The sequence below is a fragment of the Oncorhynchus tshawytscha genome, linkage group LG03, assembly GCF_018296145.1.
Source record: "Oncorhynchus tshawytscha isolate Ot180627B linkage group LG03, Otsh_v2.0, whole genome shotgun sequence".
NCBI classification, from domain to species: domain Eukaryota; kingdom Metazoa; phylum Chordata; class Actinopteri; order Salmoniformes; family Salmonidae; genus Oncorhynchus; species Oncorhynchus tshawytscha.
The window spans coordinates 56,425,070-56,451,550 of record NC_056431.1 but is presented as its reverse complement, the minus strand read 5'-3'; the positions used below and the strand labels follow the sequence as shown (position 1 = coordinate 56,451,550).

General features: G+C 44.7%; 1 protein-coding gene across 2 annotated transcripts in view; it reads left to right on the top strand.

Annotated features, from left to right (window-relative positions):
• LOC112239243 (calcium/calmodulin-dependent 3',5'-cyclic nucleotide phosphodiesterase 1A-like) overlaps positions 1–26,481 on the top strand; it is a 63,820-nt gene that overhangs the window by 31,712 nt on the left and 5,627 nt on the right. For both annotated transcript variants that reach the window (XM_042319708.1, XM_042319709.1), the window contains 7 exons: positions 8,315–8,428; positions 9,962–10,144; positions 11,628–11,694; positions 12,149–12,265; positions 18,554–18,694; positions 18,841–18,941; positions 20,629–20,754. In XM_042319708.1, the coding sequence (XP_042175642.1) occupies positions 8,315–8,428; positions 9,962–10,144; positions 11,628–11,694; positions 12,149–12,265; positions 18,554–18,694; positions 18,841–18,941; positions 20,629–20,754 (849 nt within the window). The remainder of the gene's footprint in view (positions 1–8,314; positions 8,429–9,961; positions 10,145–11,627; positions 11,695–12,148; positions 12,266–18,553; positions 18,695–18,840; positions 18,942–20,628; positions 20,755–26,481) is intronic.

Here is a 26,481-nt window from a genome sequence, read left to right as displayed (position 1 = left end):
GGTTAATGGTAAGGGTTATGGATAGGGTTTGCAACATATGTCTGCAACATACATTGGATGTAAATTGCTTTTGTCAGCTTGTTTTAAACCCCATTCCTGTGAACATGTTTGAGTTGAACTGTCCCTGTTTCAGTTAGAGAGTCTGTCTGTCCCTATACTGAAATCTATAGGGCTGTCAAACATATCACTATCAACACCAGATTTCTTTTGTCACAAGGTTTTACCAGAGGTTCCGTGAACCTGTTTGAATTGGAGAGACCCAGTGTCAGTTAGGAGGCCTGCAGGTCTGTAGAAAGCAGAAAGTAGGCCCAGGCTCAGACCAGTGTTAACATAACACAACAAGGCCCTGTCCCCACCAAGTGTGTTTATAGGCCAGTGAATGACCGTTTTTAAAAAACTTGAGCGTCTGAATTGGAAAGCCACCAAGGCGCTGGAACCACTCACTTGTCAGAATGATGGAGCCTTGAATGGTAAGCCGGTTGTAAAACTCACCAGCTTACATCGGAGTTTGGTTTGTTTCCCTTACAAAGTGTTATTTAAAAAAAAAGGTTTTTACAGCAAAAACATTCCAAAGTATAATGTACTGTAGGTTGTTTTGATTACGTTTTTTTCATGGATCAACACATTCAATTACACAGACTAAATGTATGTTTTGGTAATAGCCTGTATCATACAGGGATGTTATTTTTATTGCCATCAATAGATCCCCTCTGTGAGACCATGTTGTTTGCAATCTGAAAGCATGAGAATTAGTTATTTGAGGAGCCATTAAAGACAACCAGTCAAACACAGTGGTAGTATCCTAAATGACCCCATAAAGTAATGCAATAAATGGGGAATAGGGTGCCATTTGGATTTCTTAGCAACATGAAAAGCATTCTCGTTTAGCCTCTGTGTGCCTGGGGCACTACCAGGGTACAGATCTGTTTATTTGTTGAAATAAATGATGCACAAAACCAGTCTAGTTCACAGTCAGACAACATACTGCAGAGAGTCTGGCCTTTTCTTTTTTCATACATGAAATGTAGTAGCAATCATCCACCGCTGTTTCTTGGAAACGGGTCGTTATCGGGTCATAAAGTAGTCCTGTGGGTGCCATCTTCAGGGGTGAGGAATGTTGGATCAGTCTGTCTGAGAGGTTGGCAGAGCAGGCGGCAGAGAGGAGCAAGGCAGGGTGCCCCAGCTCTATTCCAGCCCTGTCACTGTGCCCTCTGGGGCCCCAGTCTGGGCCCTGGTGACGGCATCAGTCCCTTCCAAGGAGGAGGACACAGTTAACTCATGGGAAAATGCTCTCTTGTAGGTCTGACATGTCCAGTTGGATGCAGCTTAAATCAGACATCCCCCTATGCCTTTGTTTGTACTTCTTGGAGGCCCAGCTCAGAAAGAAGTTCCTGAAAGCGATACAGTTTCACATAAAGCCTATTTTAATCGGACCCTGGAAAATGTTAACGTAATTCATTTTCATTCTTTAAAAACCTCACACAGGTCCCTAACACGGAACCCAAACCTGCTGCGCGCGTGCGCCATCGTGCATACATTTATTTTGCCCCCCTACACCAAACGCGATCACGACAGGCAGGTTAAAATATCAAAACAAACCAATGACATTAATTTGGGGACAGGTCGAAAAGCATTAAACATGTATGGCAATTTAGCTAGTTAGCTTGCACTTGCTAGCTAACGTTAATTTGTCCTAATTAGCTAGCTTGCTGTTGCTAGCTAATTTGTCCTGGGATATAAACATTGAGTTGTTATTTTACCTGAAATGCACAAGGACCTCTACTCCGACAATTAATCCACACATGAAATGGCCAACCGAATCGTTTCTAGTTATCTCTCCTCCTTCCAGGCTTTTTCATCATTTAATTTATATGGTGATTGCATCTAAACTTTCATTGTATTACCACAACTACCTGCAAAACAGTTAGTCTTTCAGTCACCCATGTGGGTATAACCAATGAGGAGATGGCACGTGGGTACCTGCTTCTATAAACCAATGAGGAGATGGGAGAGGCAGGACTTTCAGCGCGATCTGCGTCAGAAATAGGAATGAGTTCTATTTTAGCCCTTGGTGTCGCAGATGCTCGTTGGCACAATAATTGAATAACATGGATTTCTAAATTTAATTTGCGACGCTCATGCACGCGACGTGTCCGGTCTGGTCAGCATGTAAGGGTCCTCTTACAGTATGTACTGTAGTCTATATAGTTCTATGACGAATATACTCTAAATATGTATTATGGTTATTTCACAGTCACAGTAACAGGATAATATATGTCAACACATGAAGGTAGTTTCTCATTACATTGAGCTCTGAGTTGAAGTCCTGGAAAGGAAAGATAAGGCTATTGTTGTGTCCCAAATGGAACCCTATTCCCTACATAGTGCACTACTTTTGACCAGTGCCATAGGACTGTGGTCAAATGTTGTGCACTGTGTAGGGAATAGGGTGTCATTTGGGATGCATCCTGCAGCAGTAGGATCTTAATTTGATCCCGTTTGCTACAGGAAATGTGAATTATTATGTGCATTATAATTGATGGGCATTTTTTGTAGGGGTTGATACATTTTACATGTTAGGGCAAATCAAGTCTGACATTTTAAAGTGGAAATTACAAACTTTAGAAACCTTTTAAAACCTTGAAAATACTACAAGTTTGCATTTCCAGCTGTACAGGAAAATTCTCATCAACAAAATAGTTATCAAATTAAGATCCTACATCTGTATGTGAGTGTTTAAAACATTATTACTGTACAACATCATCTGAGAGTTGTCCAGATGTCTGGGGGTTTTCTACTTGACGAAAATGTCAAACAAAGTTTCCAAGAGCTCATGTGAACTCAGATAAGCAACCCAGTTGTTGAGAAAGATATGGCACGTGCTTATACAACTGAACTTGTTGTAACATGTTTGACCTGTCATTAGTCCCTTTACCATTGTAAAGTCCATGTTTTTTCTATTTCTTAAGAAATATCTCAATACTGATACCTTTGTGGCTGTTTCAACTATTAATATACTGCCACTTTATTCAGAATCTTTTATCATATGCTAACCTATACTGAAACATACTGAAATCACATGAAAAAAGTCATTTTCGCTTGCTTCCAAAGACAAAGTTGTATTATTGTGACCCAGATAGATCCACCAATCAGGGCCACTATTTATATTTATCTGCTGTGTGATTGGTCTAATCCAGGGTGTGTGAGATGGAAGACATCAGGCCAGTGCTGTGGGGAGTGACAGAGGAAAAGGTCATATGATTGATAAACCTAGGCTGGAAACACTGTGGGGGAATAGCCCTGTTGTTATTCCCCCACCCACTACACATGAACTATTCCCATGGTTTCAGTGGTTTCAAACTGTAGTCTAAACGCTGTGTCTGTGACAATATTCACAAAGAGTTTCAGAGTAGGTGTGCTGATCTAGGATCAGTTTAGCCTTTTAGATCATAGTACATATGATTATATAGACAGGGGGGACCTGCCCTAGCACTCCGACTCTGAGACACTTTTTGAAATCAGACCCTGGTCTGTGGAAACCTGTTGCTACTGAATGTGTGATAAGTGAGTTGGAGAGACAGTTGTTTTGAGGGACTGTTGCCAACTCTCACCCTGGCTGCATCTCACTCTCATCCAAAGTGCACCAGATACTATATCAGGCTAAATGCAACAGTAGATGTAATATCACAGGCAGTTGACAATGTGGAAGAGACGGCTGTCTACAGCTTGATTATGCAAGGCAAATGTTTACTTTCTGCATCCTCATTAGTCATGTATTGAAATATTTTGATATTACAGACCACTATTAGGTGCAACAGGTGTCACTATTTATGGTCACGTCAATGTAGGCTGAGTTCACCATGTTTGAGCAGCTCCTAGGCATTTGTCTTGTTGTAGCTTACAGAACAATGCTGGGGGTGGCAGTTTGCCAATAGTAGTCAGTAAGATTTTCAATTAACACTGAGCACAATATAATACACAGGAGGCTGGTGAGGGGAGGACGGATCATAATAATGGCTGGAATGGAGTGAATGGAATGGTATCAGCACTAGGAACCCATGTGGTGGCAGGGTAGCCTAGTGGTTAGAGCGTTGTACTAGTAACCGGAAGGTTGTGAGTTCAAACCCCTGAGCTGACAAGGTACAAATCCATTATTATGATCCGTCCTCCCCTCACCAGCCTCCTGTGTTCTGCCCCTGAACAGGCAGTTAACCCACTGTTCCCAGGCCGTCATTGAAAATAAGAATGTGTTCTTAACTGACTTGCCTGGTTAAATAAAGGTAAAATTAAAAAAAAAAAAAAATGTGTTTGATATGTCAATGCCATTTCATTTACTCCATTCCAGCCATTTCTATGAGCCTGTCCTCTCCAATTAAGTTGCCGCCTGTGATAGAATAGTATAGACTTGGCACTTTGCTCACTCATCTTGACTGGCAGAGCGGTATCCTGCTGTGTTTCCCCTCTGAAGACATAAGAAGGAAAGACTAGAGAGAAGGAAGAAAAATGACTAGATAAGGCAAACAAGCCCACAGTAAAGGCCCAATAAAGTCCCAGGCTTATCAGTCTCTCTACTACATACATTCTGCTCACTTCGCAAATGGCTTTCTCCTGCTCACTTTGCATGCAGATGCATTGGTTGTTTTCCGTACTGTATTGTGTGTGTGTGTGTGTGTGTATGTGTTTTCTGTACTGTATCCTGGCTTTCAGTCAGTTGATCCTGTTGTTTTGACAGCTTGGGTTTAGGATTATGTGTTCATATAAAACCACATGTCAATAACACTTCAATACTTCTGAATCCTCCTCTGTTACAGATTTTCACATAATAACACCTCAGATTGAAAACAGATGCTCCTCTTATGGTCTTGCCTTGCAGCAGGGATCTTACAGTAGGTTTGCATCCCAAATGGCACCCCCTATCCCCTATATAGTACACTACAGGCCCTCTGGTCAAAAGTATTGCACTATATGGGGAATAGGGTGCCATTTGGGACACATACCAAGTCATTTTGCTGAGGGTTGGTTGGGCGTCTGGTGTTTGGTGATAGTCTGTGAGCCCACCGAGGCGAGCCATGGCACAGTGTCAATCCCCTGTTGTTTTTAATGATGCACTAGTCCCGTGGTAAATATTTAAAGATCTGTATGAGACCAATACCAAAGGCTTCACTGACTTTCTAGGCTTTGTTGATCAGGCGGTTGTAGTTCAGTGGTGCTAGTTCTCTGGATGTCTAACACACACACACACACACACACACACACACACACACACACACACACACACACACACACACACACACACACACACACACACACACACACACACACACACACACACACACACACACACACACACACACACACACACACACACACACACACACACACTTAATTCATGTTTACATACTGTTTTACCCACTTCATATGTATATACTGTGTTCTAGTCGAAGCTCATCCTATATTGCCCTTGGTCCTTTGTAGCTCAGTTGGTAGAGCATGGTGCTTGCAACGCCAGAGTTGTGGGTATGCCTCCTGGGATCACCCGTACTTAAAATGTATGCACATATAACTGTGAGTGCTTCGAATAAATATATCTGTTAAACAGTGTGTTTAAAATTTGAAAAAATGTAATCCCCACAGTTGTGATGTCATAATACCCATAAAAACCTAGCAGTAAAACAGGGAAATTGTTCCAATCGTTTTTAACCATTCATTTTTCTTACCTTTGCCTCGATTTGGCAGTCTTGTCCAGATCATCATGGCATTTGAAGGTCTTTATGATAGCCACATTAGCATTTAATTTTGGGTGGGGGTAAATCCAGGCGAATATATTGGTAAAAGTCACCTTTTCCGAGAGAGATTTACACGGTTATCAAAAGGTCCTACCAGGGTAAGCCTACACGAAACACAGCCCTCATTTTATGTGATTCTAAAATCCCCTATGGGAAATATGAATGGAACCATTTCCCTGTTTGACTGCTAGGATTTATGGGTATTATGACTCATACTGTGGTGCTCTATATAGTGGGGCAAAAAAGTATTTAGTCAGCCACCAATTGTGCAAGTTCTCCCACTTAAAAAGATGAGAGAGGCCTGTAATTGTCATCATAGGTACACTTCAACTATGACAGACAAAATGAGAAAAAAAAATCTGAAAATCTCATTGTAGGATTTTTAATGAATTTATTTGCAAATTATGGTGGAAAATAAGTATTTGGTCACCTACAAAAAAGAAAGATTTCTGGCTCTCACAGACCTGTAACTTCTTATTTAAGAGGCTCCTCTGTCCTCCACTCATTACCTGTATTAATGGCAAATGTTTGAGGTTGTGGACAGGTCTTTTATACTGATAACAAGTTCAAACAGTCACACTCCAAACTCCACTATGGCCAAGACCAAAGAGCTGTCAAAGGACACCAGAAACAAAATTGTAGACCTGCACCAGGCTGGGAAGACTGAATCTGCAATAGGTAAGCAGCTTGGTTTGAAGAAATCAACTGTGGGAGCAATTATTAGGAAATGGAAGACATACAAGACCACTGATAATCTCCCTCGATCTAGGGCTCCATGCAAGATCTCACCCCGTGGGGTCAAAATGATCACAAGAACAGTGAGCAAAAATCCCAGAACCACACGTGGGGACCTAGTGAATGACCTGCAGAGAGCTGGGACCAAAGTAACAAAGCCTACCATCAGTAACACACTACGCCGCCAGGGACTCAAATCCTGCAGTGCCAGACGTGTCCCCCTGCTTAAGCCAGTACATGACCAGGCCTGTCTGAAGTTTGCTGGAGAGCATTTGGATGATCCAGAAGAAGATTGGGAGAATGTCATATGGTCAGATGAAACCAAAATATAACTTTTTGGTAAAAACTCAACTCGTTGTGTTTGGAGGACAAAGAATGCTGAGTTGCATCCAAAGAACACCATACCTACTGTGAATCATGGGGGTGGAAACATCATGCTTTGGGGCTGTTTTTCTGCAAAGGGACCAGGACGACTGATCCGTGTAAAGGAAAGAATGAATGGGGCCAGGTATTGTGAGATTTTGAGTGAAAACCTCCTTCCATCAGTAAGGGCATTGAAGATGAAACGTGGCTGGGTCTTTCAGCATGACAATGATCACAAACACACCGCCCGGGCAACGAAGGAGTGGCTTCGTAAGAAGCATTTCAAGGTCCTGGAGTGGCCTAGCCAGTCTCCAGATCTCAATCCCATAGAAAATCTTTGGAGGGAGTTGAAAGTCCGTGTTGCCCAGCAACAGCCCCAAAACATCACTGCTCTAGAGGAGATCTGCATGGAGGAATGGGCCAAAATACCAGCAACAGTGTGTGAAAAACTTGTGAAGATTTACAGAAAACGATTGACCTCTGTCATTGCCAACAAAGGGTATATAACAAAGTATTGAGATAAACTTTTGTTATTGACCAAATACTTATTTTCCACCATATTTTGCGAATAAATTCATAAAAAATCCTACAATGGGATTTTCAGGATTTTTTTTCTCATTTTGTCTGTCATAGTTGAAGTGTATCTATGATGAAAATTGCAGGCCTCTCTCATCTTTTTAAGTGGGAGAACTTGCACAATTGGTGGCTGACTAAATACTTTTTTGCCCCACTGTAACTAATGCTGTACACACCTTTTCTATAAATGTTATTGTCCATACTGTCTATTTCACACCATTATATGCAGTGCAGCAATACCTAATATTGCAAAACAATACACCACCCGCCCCCAAAAAAACAAAAAAAACACAAATAAGAAATGTAAGAAATATATACAGTTCCAGTCAAAAGTTTGGACACACCTACTCATTCAAATGTTTTTCTTTATGTTTTACTATTTTCTTCATTGTAGAATAATCAAAACTACGAAATAACACATAGGGAATCAGTAAAAAAGTGTTAAACAAATATAGTAGCCACCCTTTGCCTTGATGACAGCTTTGCACACTCTTGGCATTTTCTCAACCAGCTTCATGAGGTAGTCACCTGAAATGCATTTCAATTACAGGTGCGCCTTTGTTAAAAGTTCATTTGTGGAATTTCTTTCCTTCTTATTGCGTTTGTGGGGGGATTTGTGTGTATTGTTAGGTATTACTGCACTGTTGGAGCTAGAAACATAAGCATTTAGCTGCACCTGCGATAACATCTGCTAACTATGTGTACGCAACCAATAACGTTTGATTTGACAAGACCAGCTCAGAGACTGTCGAGTTGTATCGACATACAGTACTGTTCTCCGTGTACTATGTATTATCCAGTGTTCATGAGCTCATATATGAAGATGAAATTTGAACCCAACTTCCTCTTTGCAGATTGAGATGCCTGGTGAAGCAACTAGACAAGGGAGAAGTGAATGTGGTGGACCTGAGGAAGAATATAGAGTATGCAGCCTCTGTTCTAGAGGCAGTCTATATTGATGAAACCAGGTGAGTGCATTTCAGCTGAATTCAATTCAATAACTACATCAAACATTGTGCACTCTGCACCGTTAAAGGTATGGGAAATAACTGCACAAATACAACTCACATAAAATATGGTACTCATAGATGGTAACCTATTCTGATAATTAAATTCCTTGACAAATCGAGTGCTGTACAACCAGTGGAGTACCACAAGTGCAGTACTACTCTGTTTTGGTGCCTTAGCTCAGACAGTTTGAAAATATACTTTTTCTATGCAAACTGTGTCTTTGTGTCTGCTGATCAAAGTCCTTCAGTTCTCTCTGGGTGTCTCACTTCTCTCTGGATGTCTCACTTCTCTCTGGATGTCTCACTTCTCTCTGGGTGTCTCACTTCTCTCTGGGTGTCTCCCCCGACATGGGGGAACGTCCGATTACTCGAAGGAGCACTCCATACTTTACTTCTTAAACTCCAAGTGTGAAGTTTTCCATCTCTCCATGGAGGAGACTATAAAACGAAAGTCTTACTGAGCCATACATCCCTCTCAGTCTGGGTTGTTGTGGCTGTAGTTGTTGATACAGACTGCAGAGTGAGTCAGCTCAGTTGGGCTCTCCAGTGATAAGCAGGTGTTGCATAGCCTGTAGTCTGATTGCAGAGCTCACCCCCCACCGAAATGGCACCTTATTTACTATCTACACTCTTAGAATAAACCTAAAAGGGTTCTTCGGATGTCCCCGTAGAGGAACTCTTTTTGGTTCCAGGTAGAACCTTTTTGGGTTCAATGCAGAACCCTTCCCCTACATCAGTTCAATAATAGGGTGTCATTTTGGATGCAGACTTTGATTGAATCATATTTGTGTAGTAATTGCATTTTCCATTATCATAATATATGATAATTTATTTTCACGGTAGCCCGGTTTTACAATTTCAGAATAATTACTTGCAGAAGGATGTCCTGCACCCTTATCGTGATTCCGTAAGCCTCATTTCCTTACGTTAGCGTCTAACCTAATGTTGACATTCTAAAATCAGAACATTCAAAATATCTGCCTCCCTTTTCCTTCATTGGCCACATTTTCTTTCTCATTACAGCTGAGGATCTGTTTTACGGTTCATAATTCACCAAGGCGGTTTCCTCAGCTACACAAATTGCAATGGAAAGAGAGCCTGTCAGTTAACACTTAAGAAGTCCATTCAGCCTTCAGAATGACATTTACTGGGGATCACATAGTGAGGATGATGGTTCAGGGGCTCCATACCAGGACAGGTAAACAGGCATTTACAAGACCTGGCCTCTCATCTCATCACATCAGTCAGCAATGGAAACAAATGACACTTTTATTAGCGACAGTACATGCTGTTAGTGTGAGTGACATTTAGCATACTTTTGCAGGAAATGTAAACTATACAACTTATGGGTCAAAAGTGAATGACAGGGAATGTGACCCTGTTACAGGTATATAACAGGTGAATATCAGGTAGTATGGGACTGTTACATTTGTGTGTTCCGAGTGACCTGGAGTCTGACTGTCCCTTGTGCCTTGTCCCTCCCCCTCACAGGCGTCTTCTGGACACTGAGGATGAGCTCAGTGACATCCAGACGGACTCTGTTCCAATGGAGGTGCGGGATTGGCTGGCCTCGACCTTCACCAGGAAGATGGGCGTGGTCAGGAGACGACCCGAGGAGAAACCACGGTTCAAGAGCATCGTGCATGCCGTGCAGGCTGGCATCTTTGTCGAGAGGTACAAACATATACACACACACACACACACACAACAAACCACAGTCAAGAGGTACTGGAGGATGTACTTTTAGTATATATGGGAAAATAAACAAAGAATTACAGTAGGCTATCTACATTGATAAGTATGCAGATACATTTAAGTTTTTAAAAAACATACCATTAACACTTTTGTTAGAAGCTCTTGTTAGAACTTCTTGTGTTTCTCTTAAAAGAAACACGTAACTGTCATTCTGCCTTAGAACAATGGTTATTTAAAAAAACTTTCCAGTAAGTGTGCACAAACATGAATACATAAATAATATTGAGCAATGAGCTTCCCTCAATTGCTTTCGCTTGTAGTCTAATAGTATTAATTGTCATTCTGCCAGTCAATAAAAATGGTCAATAGTGAATTCTTACTTACAGTGGGCACTAACATGAATACATAAACATCATATTCAGCAATGTGTCTCAAATCTTCTCAAGAGCTGTTGCTATGGCATGTGTCTCACTTTTATTTCCATGGCAACTACTAGGCTACAGTATCTCCTGAAATTAATTTTCCAAAATGGAATCCACAATGCAGGCATTCCCAGTTCAACAGTTGGAATGTACATTGCTTAGTATATTATTAAAATGTGTCAAACAACAGGTTTGGATGGTTTCTTCTTTTGTGGACAACATTAGAATTTGAGTTATAAAACGTGTGTCCATATTCCATAGTAAGATCTGTCTTTACAGTTATACAATATGTCTGTGTCAGAGAGTATGGTCTCTCCAGCCAAGATTCCCCTGAGAAAAATGAACTGGTCTATGACTGAAAACACCCTCAGAGGAGACGAGAGAAGAGAATACAGTCAAAGCCCAGCCTGGCAGATTCTCCATTTCTTTTATAAACTAGATGTAGGTTGCATCCCAAATTGCAACCTATTCCCTATATAGTGCACTACTCTTTACCAAGGCCCACTTGAAGAACAGAGATAACTTGGCTGGGCTTCCGACATGTCACACCTTTCTTTGTTGTTGTTGCCAAAGCCCAAATACAGTCTTTCTTTGGCCTTATTTAACAGCCCTGTCTCATCCCTCCCCTCACCCCTTTCAACATCCAGCCTTTGGTTCGGTTCTGTCCAGTGCCAAAATATTCGTAATCTGCAAAGAATGCCTGCTCAAAAGCCTTTAATCTTTTTAAAAATTAAATTACTGTTGATCCCATTACTGGTAATCGTTGAAAACTGAGGCATTGTGGCATTATGTGACTGTAGCATTTTGATACCATAGTGGGAAGAATACAATTGAAATCATCAGCTGTTGTTTGTTGTCTGTGTGTACAGTTTTCTATGTATACAAAGTACATGTATAGGAGCTGCCCCAGTGGGCAAAACTCATTGAAATGAAATCATTACAAGCAGTGTTCATCATAACATTATTTCAACCCGATTTGCCCGCTGGGTGCATCACAGTTCTATTGTCTAACCACCTAATGGTTGTGTACCTATCTTCAGGATGTACAGGCGGACATCTAACATGGCTGGATTGACGTACCCTCCAGCTGCCATCGCTGCTTTGAAGGTGCCTGATATGTCATATTACTATAGTATTACTATTACTATTATACATCATACACTAGGGACTGGTTTCCCAGATACAGATTCAGCCTAGTCCTGGACAAAAAAAATCTTGCTAATTTGGGAATCTCTTGTCTTGCTTAATCTGTGTCCGGGAAACCGGACCTATGAGAAATGAAAGATGATGATATCAGTCAAGCTACACTTTGAGATAGGAATGATGACATCCTAAAACATTAAATAGATAAACTGTCATATCATGCATAATCATTGCAGAATAAAAGCTTTATTACATCTGTACAAGATGTACCTGATTTTACAGCTATTTTAGACTTTATCATAACATCATATTCTGACATTCATAGCGATCATAATCAATATGTGTTTTATTATAGAACACAATGTGTGTTCTATTTAATTCTGTGCTGTCATCATCCCTGACATCTTATTGTTTACAGGATGTAGATAACTGGTCCTTTGATGTGTTTGTGCTCCACGAGGCCAGCAGTGAACACGCATTAAAGTTCCTGGTCTACGAACTGCTCACCCGATATGACCTGATCAACCGCTTCAGGGTTAGTCTCTATTCAGTCTCTCACTCTATAATTAGGGTGTTTGTTGTTTGTTTGTTGACTAAGTGTTCTTCCTAATCACCTTCTCAGCCTGTTCTATACCCCAAGCCTCTGTGTGTGTGTGTGTGTGTGTGTGTGTGTGTGTGTGTGTGTGTGTGTGTGTGTGTGTGCGTGTGTGCGTGTGTGTGTGTTGCTCTGTTCTACACCACAGGCCTCTGGTCTGGGTACCTCAGAGGAAGACATATGCACTCAACCTCACACTGTTTCTGTTTTCTGTCCTCATCTCTTTGTCTGGTTTTATACTATAGTTTCTACATGTCCTCTGTTAGACAAGTGGTGAGATTATCACAAACACATACAGTTACTGTGCTTTGATCTGAATGTCAGGATTATATTTTAATCCTATCATAATATGGTTACACTTTACTTGAAGGGCTACATTCACTCTTGCTCCATGCAAGATCTCACCCCGTGGGGTCAAAATTATCACAAGAACGGTGAGCAAAAATCCCAGAACCACACGGGGGGACCTAGTGAATGACCTGCAGAGAGCTGGGACCAAAGTAACAAAGCCTACCATCAGTAACACACTACGGCGCCAGGGACTCAAATCCTGCAGTGCCAGACGTGTCCCCCTGCTTAAGCCAGTACATGTCCAGGCCCATCTGAAGTTTGCTAGAGAGCATTTGGATGATCCAGAAGAAGATTGGGAGAATGTCATATGGTCAGATGAAACCAAAATATAACTTTTTGGTAAAAACTCAACTCGTTGTGTTTGGAGGACAAAGAATGCTGAGTTGCATCCAAAGAACACCATACCTACTGTGAAGCATGGGGGTGGAAACATCATGCTTTGGGGCTGTTTTTCTGCAAAGGGACCAGGATGACTGATCCGTGTAAAGGAAAGAATGAATGGGGCCATGTATCGTGAGATTTTGAGTGAAAACCTCCTTCCATCAGCAAGGGCATTGAAGATGAAACGTGGCTGGGTCTTTCAGCATGACAATGATCCCAAACACACCGCCCGGGCAACGAAGGAGTGGCTTCGTAAGAAGCATTTCAAGGTCCTGGAGTGGCCTAGCCAGTCTCCAGATCTCAACCCCATAGAAAATATTTGGAGGGAGTTGAAAGTCTGTGTTGCCCAGCAACAGCCCCAAAACATCACTGCTCTAGAGGAGATCTGCATGGAGGAATGGGCCAAAATACGAGCAACAGTGTGTGAAAACCTTGTGAAGACTTACAGAAAACGTTTGACATCTGTCATTGCCAACAAAGGGTATATAACAAAGTATTGAGATAAACTTTTGTTATTGACCAAATACTTATTTTCCACCATAATTTGCAAATAAATTCATTAAAAATCCTACAATGTGATTTTCTGGATTTTTTTTCCCTCATTTTGTCTGTCATAGTTGAAGTGTACCTATGATGAAAATTACAGCCCTTTCTCATCTTTTTATGTGGGGGAACTTGCACAATTGGTGGCTGACTAAATACTTTTTTGCCCCACTGTACACTTAGCACCTTTTTTTCTAAGACTACGTAACATGACATAACATAAGTGTTTTGCCAATTTTATACGATTCAACTAATTTTGCCATGGATAGAGAGAAAATGTTACAGTTTTAATGCTATATCCCCTGCCGTTCCACACATTTTGCCATGATTTATTCCATGTTCATGTAATATCTGAGTGGGAGTGACTCACAAAATCAATGGTGCCCCCTGGGGTCAGAGCCCCTAGGCATGTGTCCTGTGTGCCCGGTCAACTCAATCATCACGTTTGCAGACGACAACAGTAATAGGCCTGATTACCAACAATGACAAGACAGCCTATAGGAAGGTGGTGAGGGCCCTGGGAGTGTGGTGCCAGGAAAATAACCTCTTACTCAACGTCAACAAAACAAAGGAGTTGATCGTGGACTTCAGGAAACAGCAGAGGGAACACCCCCCTATTCACTTCGGGACTACAGTGAAGGTGGAAAGTTTCAAGGTCCTCTGCGTACACATCACTGACAAACTGAAATGGCCCACCCACAAAGACAATGTGGTGAAGAAGGCGCAACTGCGCCTCTTCAACCTCAGGAGGCTGAAGAAATTTGGCGTCTAAAACCCTGGGCTATATCACCGCCTGATACGGCAACTGCACCGCCCGCAACCGCAGGGCTCTCCAGAGTGTGATGCGGTCTGCCCAACGCATCACCGGGGGCAAACTACCTGCCCTCCAGGACACCAACTACCCGAGCCATTGCCTGTTCAACCCGCTATCATGCAGAAGGCGAGGTCAGAATAGGTTCATCAAAGCTGGGACAGAGAGACTGAAAAACAGCTTCTATCTCAAGGCCATCAGACTGTTAAATAGCCATCACTAGCACAATAGAGGCTGCTGCCCTTTATACATAGACTTTGAAATCACTGGTCACTTTAATAATGGAACACTGGTCACTTTAATAATGTTTACATATTTTGCATTACTCATCTCATGTTTATACTATATTCTATCCTACTGTATCTTAGTCTATGCCTCTCTGACATTGCTCGTCCAAATATTTATATATTCTTAATTCCATTCCTTTACTTTAGATTTGTGTGTATTGTTGTGAAATTGTTACATATTACTGCACTGTTGGAGCTAGAAACACAAGCATTTCGCTACACTCGCAATAACATCTGCTAAACACGTGTATGTGACCAATAAAATTCGATTTGATTCTAAGTCGACATGATTACTACTGTACAGTGTTCAGATAGCTGGCTTGTAATGTATATGCTGGGAGTCAGGAAGCATGTCCAGAAGGTGAGTTTAATAATAAGAATCTTAAAGATAAACAAAAAAGTAGAGGCTTACAGAATGTGAACAAAACCTATACTGCCTAATGACTGAGGCTACTGAGGGCTAAAGAAAGGGAGAGTAATCAAGGTGATGATGAGGTCCAGGTGTCGTAACGATGGGGAGCAGGTGTGAGTAATGATGATTGCGGTGGTTAGTAGACTGGCGACGTTGAGCGCCGGAACGGGAGTAGGCGTGACATGGCTAGACTAACTTACCTAGCAATCTATAAAATGTTAGCTGACATGGGCTAATTGATTGACTGTCAGTGACTGACATAACAGGAGGAAAACTGCTGAAGTACTACCAAATTGCCAAGATTGTGTATACGAGCCAGCTGCATAACACCCTGCATCCCACTGCTGGCTTGCCTCTGAAGCTGAGCAGGCTTAGTCCTGGCAGGTCCTTGGATGGGAAACCAGATGCTGCTGTAAGGGGTGTTGGAGGGCCAGGAGGTTCCCAATGTCCCATGGCAGTGAAGGGGACATTGCCCTGCGTAGGGTGCGATCATTCGGGGGACGTTAAACGGGTGTCCTGACTCTGTGTGGTCATTGAAAATCCCAAGAGTAGGGCTATTAACCCTGGTGTCATGGCTAAATTCCCAACATGGCCCCTAATCATCCCCCTCCTTCCTAATTGGCATATATCACACTCTAGCTGATGTGTGATTAGTGTTCTGGCATAAAAATGGTCGCCATGCATCACCAATGGTTGGTGCCACACATTGGTGGTGGATGAGGTATTTCCGACTACTATGTAAAGCGCTTTGAGTACCTCAGTTGGTAGACAAGTGCTATATAAATCCAATCACTTGTTATTCTTCCATGCTATTGCTCAACAGTCAGTCGGAAGGCCCTGGCCTTGTCACGTGTGGGTTTTATCATTCACAGCCATACTGTTCCTAGAATCAATGTGACAGCTAGGCTTTAAATGGATCCTCAAATATCCGGAGGAGCTCAGCTCTTTCATTGTGAATGTGAACGTGTGTGACGCATGATGCTCATATTTTGATTTAGGAAGAGCGGTGTTCTGGGCCCTACTCTGCTCTTAGTCTGATTAAACAAAAGGAGTTAAGCTTACACATAAGCTACAGTACACATGAAGCCCCCCACACGTGTCTCTCGGTCTCTCCAACTTCATTGGAGAAAAGATAACTCTGGCACACATGACAATTTGGACAATAAACAATGTGCCAGATGTAATATCTCGCAGCAGTTATCTTTTCTCTAATGAAGTCAACTCTGGGGATGTAATTCCCTACACTACAAAATGAGAAAATAATGTTGTGTGTGTGAGAGCATTTCACAATTTGCACACCGCCCCAACAGATCCACAGGTGATGCATTCTCTATTGCACTCTACACTGCCCTTTCCCACTTGGACAAAAGAAACACCTATGTGAGAATGCTATTCATTGACTACAGCTCAGCGTTCAACACCATAGTGCCCTCAAAGCTCATCAATAAGCTAAGAACCCTGGGACTAAACACCTCCATCTGCAACTGGATCCTGGACTTCCTGATGGGCTGCCCCCAAGGGGTAAGGGTAGGTAACAACACATCCGCCACACTGATCCTCAACACAGGGGCCCCTCAGGGGTGTGTGCTCAGTCCCCTCCTGTACTCCCTGTTCACTCATGACTGCACGGCCAGGCACAACTCCAACACTATCATTAAGTTTGCTGATGACACAACAGTGGTAGCCCTGATCACCGACAATGACGAGACTGCATATAGGGAGGAGGTCAGAGACCTGGCCGTGTGGTGCCAGGACAACAACCTCTCCCTCAAGGTGATCAAGACAAATGAGATGATTGTGGACTACAGGAAAAAGAGGACCGAGCACGCCCCATTCTCATCGATGGGCTGCAGTGGAGCAGGTTGAGAGCTTCAAGTTCCTTGGTGTCCACATCACCAACAAACTAACACGGTCCAAGCACACCAAGACAGTTGTGAAGAGGGCATGACAAAACCTATTCCCCCCTCAGGAGACTGAAAAGATTTGGCATGGGTCCTCAGATCCTCAAAATGTTCTACAGCTGCACCATCGAGAGCATCCTGACTGGTTGCATCACTGCCTGCTATGGCAACTGCTCGGCCTCCAACTGCAAGGCACTACAGAGGGTAGTGCGAACGGCCCAGTACATCACTGGGGCCAAGCTTCCTGCCATCTAGGACCTCTATATAACAGGCAGTGTCAGAGGAAGGCCCTAAAAATTGCCAAAGACTCCAGCCACACTAGTGTTCTCTGTTCAGACTGTTCTCTCTGCTACCGCACGGCAAGCTCTCGTTGGCTGGCCCTCGCTTCATTTCCGTCGCCAAACCCACTGGCTCCAGGTCATCTATAAGTCGTTGCTAGGTAAAGCCCCGCCTTATCTCAGCTCACTGGTCACCATAGCAGCACCCACCCGCAGAACACGCTCCAGCAGGTATATTTCACTGGTCACCCACAAAGCCAATTCCTCCTTCGGCTGCCTTTCCTTCCAGTTCTCTGCTGCAAATGACTGGAACGAACTGCAAAAACCACTGAAGCTGGAGACTCATATCTCCCTCACTAGCTTTAAGCACCATCAGTCACAGCAGCTCACAGATCACTGCACCTGTACATAGCCAATCTGTAAATAGCCCATCCAACTACCTCATCACCATATTGTTATTTATTTGATTTATTTTGCTCCTTTGCACCCCAATATCACTACTTTGCACACATCTTCTGCACATCTATCACCCCAGTGTTTAATTTGCCATATTGTAATGATTTCGCCACTATGGCCTATTTATTGCCTTACCCCCCCCTATCCTACCTCATTTGCACACACTGTATATAGACTTTCTCTATTGTATTATTGACGGTATGTTTGTTTATTCCATGTGTAACTCTGTGTTGTTTGTGTCGCACTGCTTTACTTTATCTTGGCCAGGTCGCAGTTGTAAATGAGAACTTGTTCTCAACTAGCCTACCTGGTTAAATAAAGGTGAAATTAAAAAAAGAGTGCCAAGTCTAGTTCCAAGAGGCTTCTAAACAGCTTCTACTCCCAAGCCATAAGACCGGAGTGCCAAGTCTAGTTCCAAGAGGCTTCTAAACAGCGTTTACCCCCAAGCCATAAGACTCCTGAACACCTAATCAAGTGGCTACCCAGACTATTTGCATTGCTCCCTCCCCCCTCTTTTACACTGCTGCTACTCTCTGCTGTTATCATCTATGCATAGTCCCCCGCACATTGACTCTGTACCAGTACCCCCCGTATATAGTCTCACTATTGTTATTTTACTGCTGCTCTTTAATTACTTGTTACCTTTATTTCTTATACGTATAAGTATTTTTTTTAAACTGCATTGCTGGTTAGGGGCTCGTAAGTAAGCATTTCACTGTAAGGTTGTATTCGGCGCATGTGACTTTTACGATTTGATTTGAGATACCACTGTCATCTCTGATGTCCTAACCTTCCTGTTTTTCCCCAGATACCAGTGTCATCTCTGGTGTCCTTTGTAGAGGCTCTAGAGTTGGGCTACAGCAAACACAGAAACCCCTACCATAACCTGATCCACGCTGCCGACGTCACACAGACAGCACACTATCTGATGCTCCACACTGGCATCATGGTGAGTCTCACATGCACACTCACATGCAGGTTGGTGCAATAGGGATGCAATGAATCCCCCCCCCCCCCACCCCAGCATAATAGACAGATCAAAGGACAGAGGATTCTGATTGTGTTTCTTGTTACATTTACTCTCTGTCTCTCTAGCACTGGCTCACTGAACTGGACATCCTAGCCATGGTGTTTGCTGCAGCTATCCATGACTTTGAACACACTGGGACAACCAACAACTTTCACATTCAGACCAGGTGTGTGTCAGTATTCTTCCTGAAGTTTCATACGAACGGTGCAAACTTCTGCTTCTTTCAGTAGGCATTTCTATTCCTGAATTCCTGAACACTTAGCTACTGTACCTAATGGACATATTATTTATTTCTATTTTCATTCATTCCATACTACCAATACTAATGTTAAACTGAAGATTTCCTTGTATTGTACAGCTTTTGCCACCTAGACAGACAGACAGTGCAGTCAGTCTGACCCTGACTAATGAATGCCAATGGAGCCTTAAGGGAACATGGCCATATAAAGAGCCCATTTAAGTGAAGGCACCCATTTAAAGAACCCATTAAAATGAAGTGCACAATGAGAATACTCAAAATTGCAGCACTGACCTCACTGATAAGGGATAGCAGAGAGAGAGAGAGAGAGAGAGGAGTCCTTTAGTTTAAACCCTTCATTACCTCTGCATGACTCTCTAGTCTAATAAAAATTGATCAGAAAGGCTACTCGTATTTTAGAAATGAGGGGTTGTTGTGAAATGGACAATGAAGGTATTTCGTAAACTTTCCCTCTCTGATTATTTTCAATCTCCAAACTGTCCTAGCACTGGAGTAAAGTACTACTAACTGTCCTAGCACTGGAATAAAGTACTACTAACTGTCCTAGCACTGGAATAAAGAACTACTAACTGTCCTAGCACTGGAATAAAGTACTACTAACTGTCCTAGCACTGGAGTAAAGTACTACTAACTGTCCTAGCACTGGAGTAAAGTACTACAAACGCCCTAGCACTGGAGTAAAGTACTACAAACTGTCCTAGCACTGGAGTAAAGTACTACAAACCGCCCTAGCACTGGAGTAAAGTACTACAAACCATCCTAGCACTGAAGTAAAGTACTACAAACCGCCCTAGCACTGGAGTAAAGTACTACAAACCGCCCTAGCACTGGAATAAAGCACTACAAACCGCCCTAGCACTGGAGTAAAGTACTACAAACCGCCCTAGCACTGGAGTAAAGTACTACAAACCACCCTAGCACTGAAGTAAAGTACTACAAACCGCCCTAGCACTGGAGTAAAGTACTACAAACCACCCTAGCACTGGAATAAAGCACTACCAACCGCCCTAGCACTGGAGTAAAGTACTACAAACTGTCCTAGCACTGGAGTAAAGTACTACAAACTGCCCTAGCACTGGAGTAATGTACTAGTAACTGTCATTTAGTTTTTCTGTTTTTACGTATAATACAATTTACAAAAATAAATAAAATATTATTTGTCTCAGAACAACTACTTTCTGATGTGGCCCTGTTCTGCATTAGGAAAATCTGGAATTCTCATTTCACTACCATCACATTTACATTTTAGTCATCCAGAGTGACCTACAGGAGCAATTAGGGTAAAGTGCCTTACTCAAGGGCACATCAACAGAATTTGCACCTTGTCGGCTCGGGGATTTAAACAAGCAACCTTTCGCTAGGCTACCTGCCACCCCATCTCAAATATCCACCATCGCTATCGTATCATAATCGCTGTTGTAATTTCTAAACTGGTTGAAATTAAATAATTTCAACCAGTATTGCCTGCTAGTTACTGTTGCCATACAGGTTGGCTACCCGGTAAAGTAATCTTGCCTGGGAACCGCCATGCAGCACAATGACTAATCACACGGTGATCCACACCTTCTCTTTCCCCTTCTCTTCCTCTCTCCAGGTCAGAGGTGGCCATCCTGTACAATGACCGGTCAGTCCTGGAGAACCACCATGTCAGTGCTGCGTACAGACTTATGCAAGAGGATGAGATGAACATACTGGTCAACCTGTCAAAAGATGACTGGCGGTGAGTTAAGAAGGTTAAAAGTGCTTTATAATATACATTTGATTAAGAGATTGAGATCACCTCTTCAAAGAACGAAGGGGCTAGTACTGTAACATAACCTAGATACTTAGCCTTTACTTTAGGTTTGGATGCGAATGTGGTGTGGTGTGGCATGTCAGGCCTAAATCCCTGTCATTTGCGTAACGAGAAGACGGAGAAAAAGAGGACGGAGGTCGGGCTGCCTTTTGAGAATTCGTAGGCGATCGAATAAACCCCCACCCCCTTCCGTCCTACTAGCTAACATGCAATCATTGGAAAACAAAATCGACAACCTACGCGGAAGATTAAACTACCAACGGGACATTAAGAACTGTAATATCTTATGCTTCACGGAGTCGTGGCTGAATGACATCATTATCAACATACTCTGTATCGGCAGGATAGAACAGCTATGTCTGGTAAGACAAGGGGGGAGGGGGGGGCGGACTAAGTATATTTGTAAACAACAGCTGGTGCACGATATCTAAGGAAGTCTTGAGGTTTTGCTCACCTGAGGTAGAGTATTTCATGATAAGCTGTAGACCACACTATCTACCTAGAGAGTTTATCTGTAATTTCCGTAGCTGTCTACATACCACCACAGACCGATGCTTGCACTAAGACCGCACTCAATGAGCTGTATTCCGTCATGAGCAAACAGGAAAACGCTCATCGAGGCGGCAGACTTTAATGCAGGGAAACTTAAATCCGTTTTACCAAATTTCTATCAGCATTTAAATGTGCAACCAGAGCAGAAAAAAACTCTAGACCACCTGTACTCCACACACGGAGACATTTACAAAGCTCTCCCTAGCCCTGCATTTGGCAAATCTGACCATAATTATATTCTCCTGATTCCTGCTTACAAGCAAAAATTAAAGCAGGAAGCACCAGATGTAGCAATGTGGTCAGATGTAGCAGATGCTAAGCTACAGGTCTATTTTACTAGTACAGACTGGAATATGTTCCGGGATTCTTCCTATGGCATTGGGGAGTACACCACATCAGTCATTGGCTTCATCAATAAGTGCATCGATGACGTCGTCCCCACAGTGACCGTACGTACAGTGGGGAGAACAAGTATTTGATACACTGCCGATTTTGCAGGTGTTCCTACTTACAAAGCATGTAGTGGTCTGTAATTTGTATCATAGGTACACTTCAACTGTGAGATACGGAATCTAAAACAAAAATCCAGAAACTCATATTGTATGATTTTTAAGTAATTCATTAGCATTAACTAAGATTGAATCGTACTACACTGACTCCGACGCTCATCGGATGTGTCAGGGCTTGCAAATCATTTCAGACTACAGGGAAGTACAGCCGAGAGCTGCCCAGTGACACGAGCCTACCAGACGAGATGAACTACTTCTAGGCTCGCTTCGAAGCAAATAACACGGAAACATGGTTGAGAGCACCAACTGTTCTGGACGACTGTGTGATCACTCTCTCCGCAGCCGATGTGAGTAAGACCTTTAAACAGGTCAACATTCACACAGCCGCAGGGCCAGACGGATTACCAGGACTTGTACTGCAAGCATGTGCTGACCAACTGTCAAGTGTCTTCATTGACATTTTCAACCTCTCCCTGTCTGAGTCTGTAATACCAACATGTTTTAAGCAGACCACCATAGTCCCTGTGCACAATAACGCTAAGGTAACCTGCCTAAATGAATACCAACCTGTAGCACTTGGGTCTGTAGCCATGACGTGCTTTGAAAGGCTGGTGATGCCTCACATCCACACCATTATCCCAGAAACACTAGCCCCACTCCAATTTGCATACCGCTCTAACAGCCCAAAAGATGATGCCGTCTCTATTGCACTCCACACCGCCCTTTCCCACCTAGACAAAAGGAACACCTATGTGGGAATGTTATTCATTGACTACAGCTCAGCGTTCAACACCATAGTGCCCTCAAAGCTCATCAATAAGCTAAGAACCCTGGGACTAAACACCTCCCTCTGCAACTTGATCCTGGACTTCCTGATGGGCCATCCCCAGTTGGTAAGTGTAGGTAGCAACACAGCCACCACGCTGATCCTCCCCACAGGGGCCCCTCAGGGGTGCGTGTTCAGTCCCCTCGTGTACTCCCTGTTCACTTATGACTGCACGGCCAGGCACGACTCCAACACCATCATTACGTTTGCCGATGACGCAACAGTGATGGGCCTGATTACCGACAACAACGAGACAGCCTATAGGGAGGAGATCAGAGACCTGACCGTGTGGTGCCACGACAACAACCTCTCCCTCAACGTGATCAAGACAAAGGGGATTGGGGCTGCAGTGGAGCAGGTTGAGAGCTTCCAGCTCCTTGGTGTCCACATCACCAACAAACTAACACGGTCCAAGCACACCAAGACAGTCGTGAAGAGGGAACGACAAAAACTATTCCCCCCTCAGGAGACTGAAAAGCTGCACCATCGAGAGCATCCTGACTGGTTGCATCTCTGCCTGGTATGGCAACTGCTCGGCCTCCAAGACTGCAAGGCACTACGTACGGCCCAGTACACCAAGCTTCCTGCCATCCAGGGCCTCTATACTAGGCAGTGTCAGAGGAAGACCCTAAAAATTGTCAGACACTATTCTCTCTGCTACCGCACGGCAAGCGGTACCGGAGTGCCAAGTCTAGGTCCAAGAGGCTTCTAAACAGCGTTTACCCCCAAGCCATAAGACTCCTGAACATCTAATGCATTGCCCCCCACCCCGTCTTTCACGCAGCTGCTACTCTCTGTTATTATCTATGCATAGTCACTTTAATAACCTACATGTAAGGGTTTTCTTCTGGTGAAAGAGAGGCGGACCAAAATGCAGCGTGGTGGTTATTCATGTTTTTAATAAAGACGACTATACATGAACAGACTATACAAAACAAGAAAAGTGAAAACCTAAACAGTCCTATCTGGTGCAAACACAGAGACAGGAACAATCACCCACAAAACCCAACACAAAACAGGCTACCTAAATATGGTTCCCAATCAGAGACAATGACTAACACCTGCCTCTGATTGAGAACCATATCAGGCCAAACATAGAAATAGACAAACCAGACACACAACATAGAATGCCCACCCAGCTCATGTCCTGACCAACACTAAAACAAGGAAAACACATTCGAACGATGGACAGAACGTGACAGAACAAACAAGGTGCGGACTCCGAACGCACAACCTAAACCTGTAGGGGAGGGTCTGGGTGGGCATCTGTCCGCGGTGGCGGCTCTGGCACTGGACGTGGACCCCACTCCATAATTGTCTTAGTCCACCTCCTTAGTGTCCCTTGAGTGGCGACCCTCGCCGCTAACCTTGGCCTAGGAAACCTAACAACGGGCCCCACTGGACTGAGGTAGCTCGGGACCGAGGGGAAGCTCGGGACCGAGAGGAAGCTCGGGACCGAGAGGAAGCTCAGGAGTGAGAGGAAGCTCAGGCAGGTTGATGGATCTACCAGATCCTGGCTGGCTGGTGGTTCCGGCAGATCCTGGCTGACTGGCACTTCTGGCGGATCCTGGCAGACTGGCGGATCCTGGCTGAATGGCGGATCTAACTGTTCCTGGCCGACTGGCAGATCCTGGCCGACTGGCAGATCCTGGCCGACTGGCAGATCCTGGCCGACTGGCAGATCCGGCGGATCCTGGCTGACTGGCGGATCCTGGCCGACTGGCGGATCCTGGCTGACTGGCAGATCCTGGCTGACTGGCAGATCCTGGCTGACTGGCAGTTCTGGCGGATCCTGGCTGACTGGCGGATCCTGGCTGACTGGCGGATCCTGGCTGACTGGCAGTTCTGGTGGATCCTGGCTGACTGGTAGTTCTGGCAGATCCTGGCTGACTGGCGGATCCTGGCAGACTGGCGGATCCTGGCTGACTGGTGGATCCTGGCTGACTGGCGGATCCTGGCAGACTGGCAGACTGGCGGATCCTGGCATACTGGCGGATCCTGGCTGAATGGCGGATCTAACTGATCCTGGCAGACTGGCGGATCCTGGCTGACTGGCAGATCCTGGACGACTGGCATATCCTGGCCGACTGGCAGTTCTGGCAGATCCTGGCAGTTCTGGCGGATCCTGGCAGACTGGCGGATCCTGGCAGACTGGCAGATCCTGAAGAGTCTGGTTGACTGGCAGATCTGGAAGAGTCTGGTTGACTGGCAGATCTGGAAGAGTCTGGTTGACTGGCAGATCTGGAAGAGTCTGGCTGACTGGCAGATCTGGAAGAGTCTGGCTGACTGGCAGATCTGGAAGAGTCTGGCTGACTGGCAGATCTGGAAGAGTCTGGCTGACTGGCAGATCTGGAAGAGTCTGGCTGACTGGCAGATCTGGAAGAGTCTGGCTGACTGGCAGATCTGGAAGAGTCTGGCTGACTGGCAGATCTGGAAGAGTCTGGTTGACTGGCAGATCTGGAAGAGTCTGGTTGACTGGCAGATCTGGAAGAGACTGGTTGACTGGCAGATCTGGAAGAGTCTGGTTGACTGGCAGATCTGGAAGAGTCTGGCTGACTGGCAGATCTGGAAGAGTCTGGCTGACTGGCAGATCTGGAAGAGTCTGGCTGACTGGCAGATCTGGAAGAGTCTGGCTGACTGGCAGATCTGGAAGAGTCTGGCCGACTGGCGGATCTGGCAGACTGAAAGATCTGGCTGCTCCATGCTGACTGGCGGCTCTGGCTGCTCCACGCTGACTGGCGGCTCTGGCTGCTCCATGGCTGACTGCTGACAGCTCTGGCGGCTTCTTATTACAGACTGGCAGCTCTGGCTGCTCCATGCAGACTGGCAGCTCTGGCTGCTCCAGACTGGCAGCTCTGGCTGCTCCAGACTGGCAGCTCTGGCGGCTTACAGACTGGCAGCTCCTTGCAGACTGGCAGCTCCTTGCAGACTGACAGCTCCGTGCAGACTGACACCTCCGTGCAGACTGGCAGCTCCTTGCAGACTGGCAGCTCCTTGCAGACTGACAGCTCTGGCTGCTCCATGCAGACTGACAGCTCTGGCTGCTCCATGCAGGCTGGCAGCTCTGGCTGCTCCATGCAGGCTGGCAGCTCTGGCTGCTCCATGCAGACTGACAGCTCTGGCTGCTCCATGCAGACTGACAGCTCTGGCTGCTCTATGCAGACTGACAGCTCTGGCTGCTCTATGCAGACTGACAGCTCTGGCTGCTCCATGCCGGCTGGCAGCTCAGGCTTCTCCATGCAGGCTGGCAGCTCTGGCTGCTCCATGCAGGCTGGCAGCTCTGGCTGCGCTGAACAGGCGGGAGACTCCGGCCACGCAGGAGAGGAGAAAGGCTCTGGCTGCGCTGAACAGGCGGGAGACTCCAGCAGCGCTGTAGAGGAGAAAGGCTCCGGCAGCGCTGAACAGGTGGGACGCACTGTAGGCCTGATGCGTGGTGCTGGCACTGGTATGCCATGCATACTATGCCAAGCCAACAGCTTTCTTTCTACTCTGTCCAATACATCCTCCACACTCTCAGACTCAGCACTCTGCTTCGCCAACAGCTCCAATTCCATCCATGGCTCTGCCCAGGGTCCTTGTCCGTCAAGGATCTCCTCCCAAGTCCATTTATCCAAAGAGTGCAGCCTCTCCCACTGCTGCTGCTGCCTATGTTGCTTCTCCTGCTGCTGCCTTTGCTGCTGCTGCTGTTGCTCCTGCTGCACCTGTCGCTTCTCCTGCTGCTGCTGTTGCTGCTGCCTCTGTCTACCACGCCGCTTGGTCCTTGGT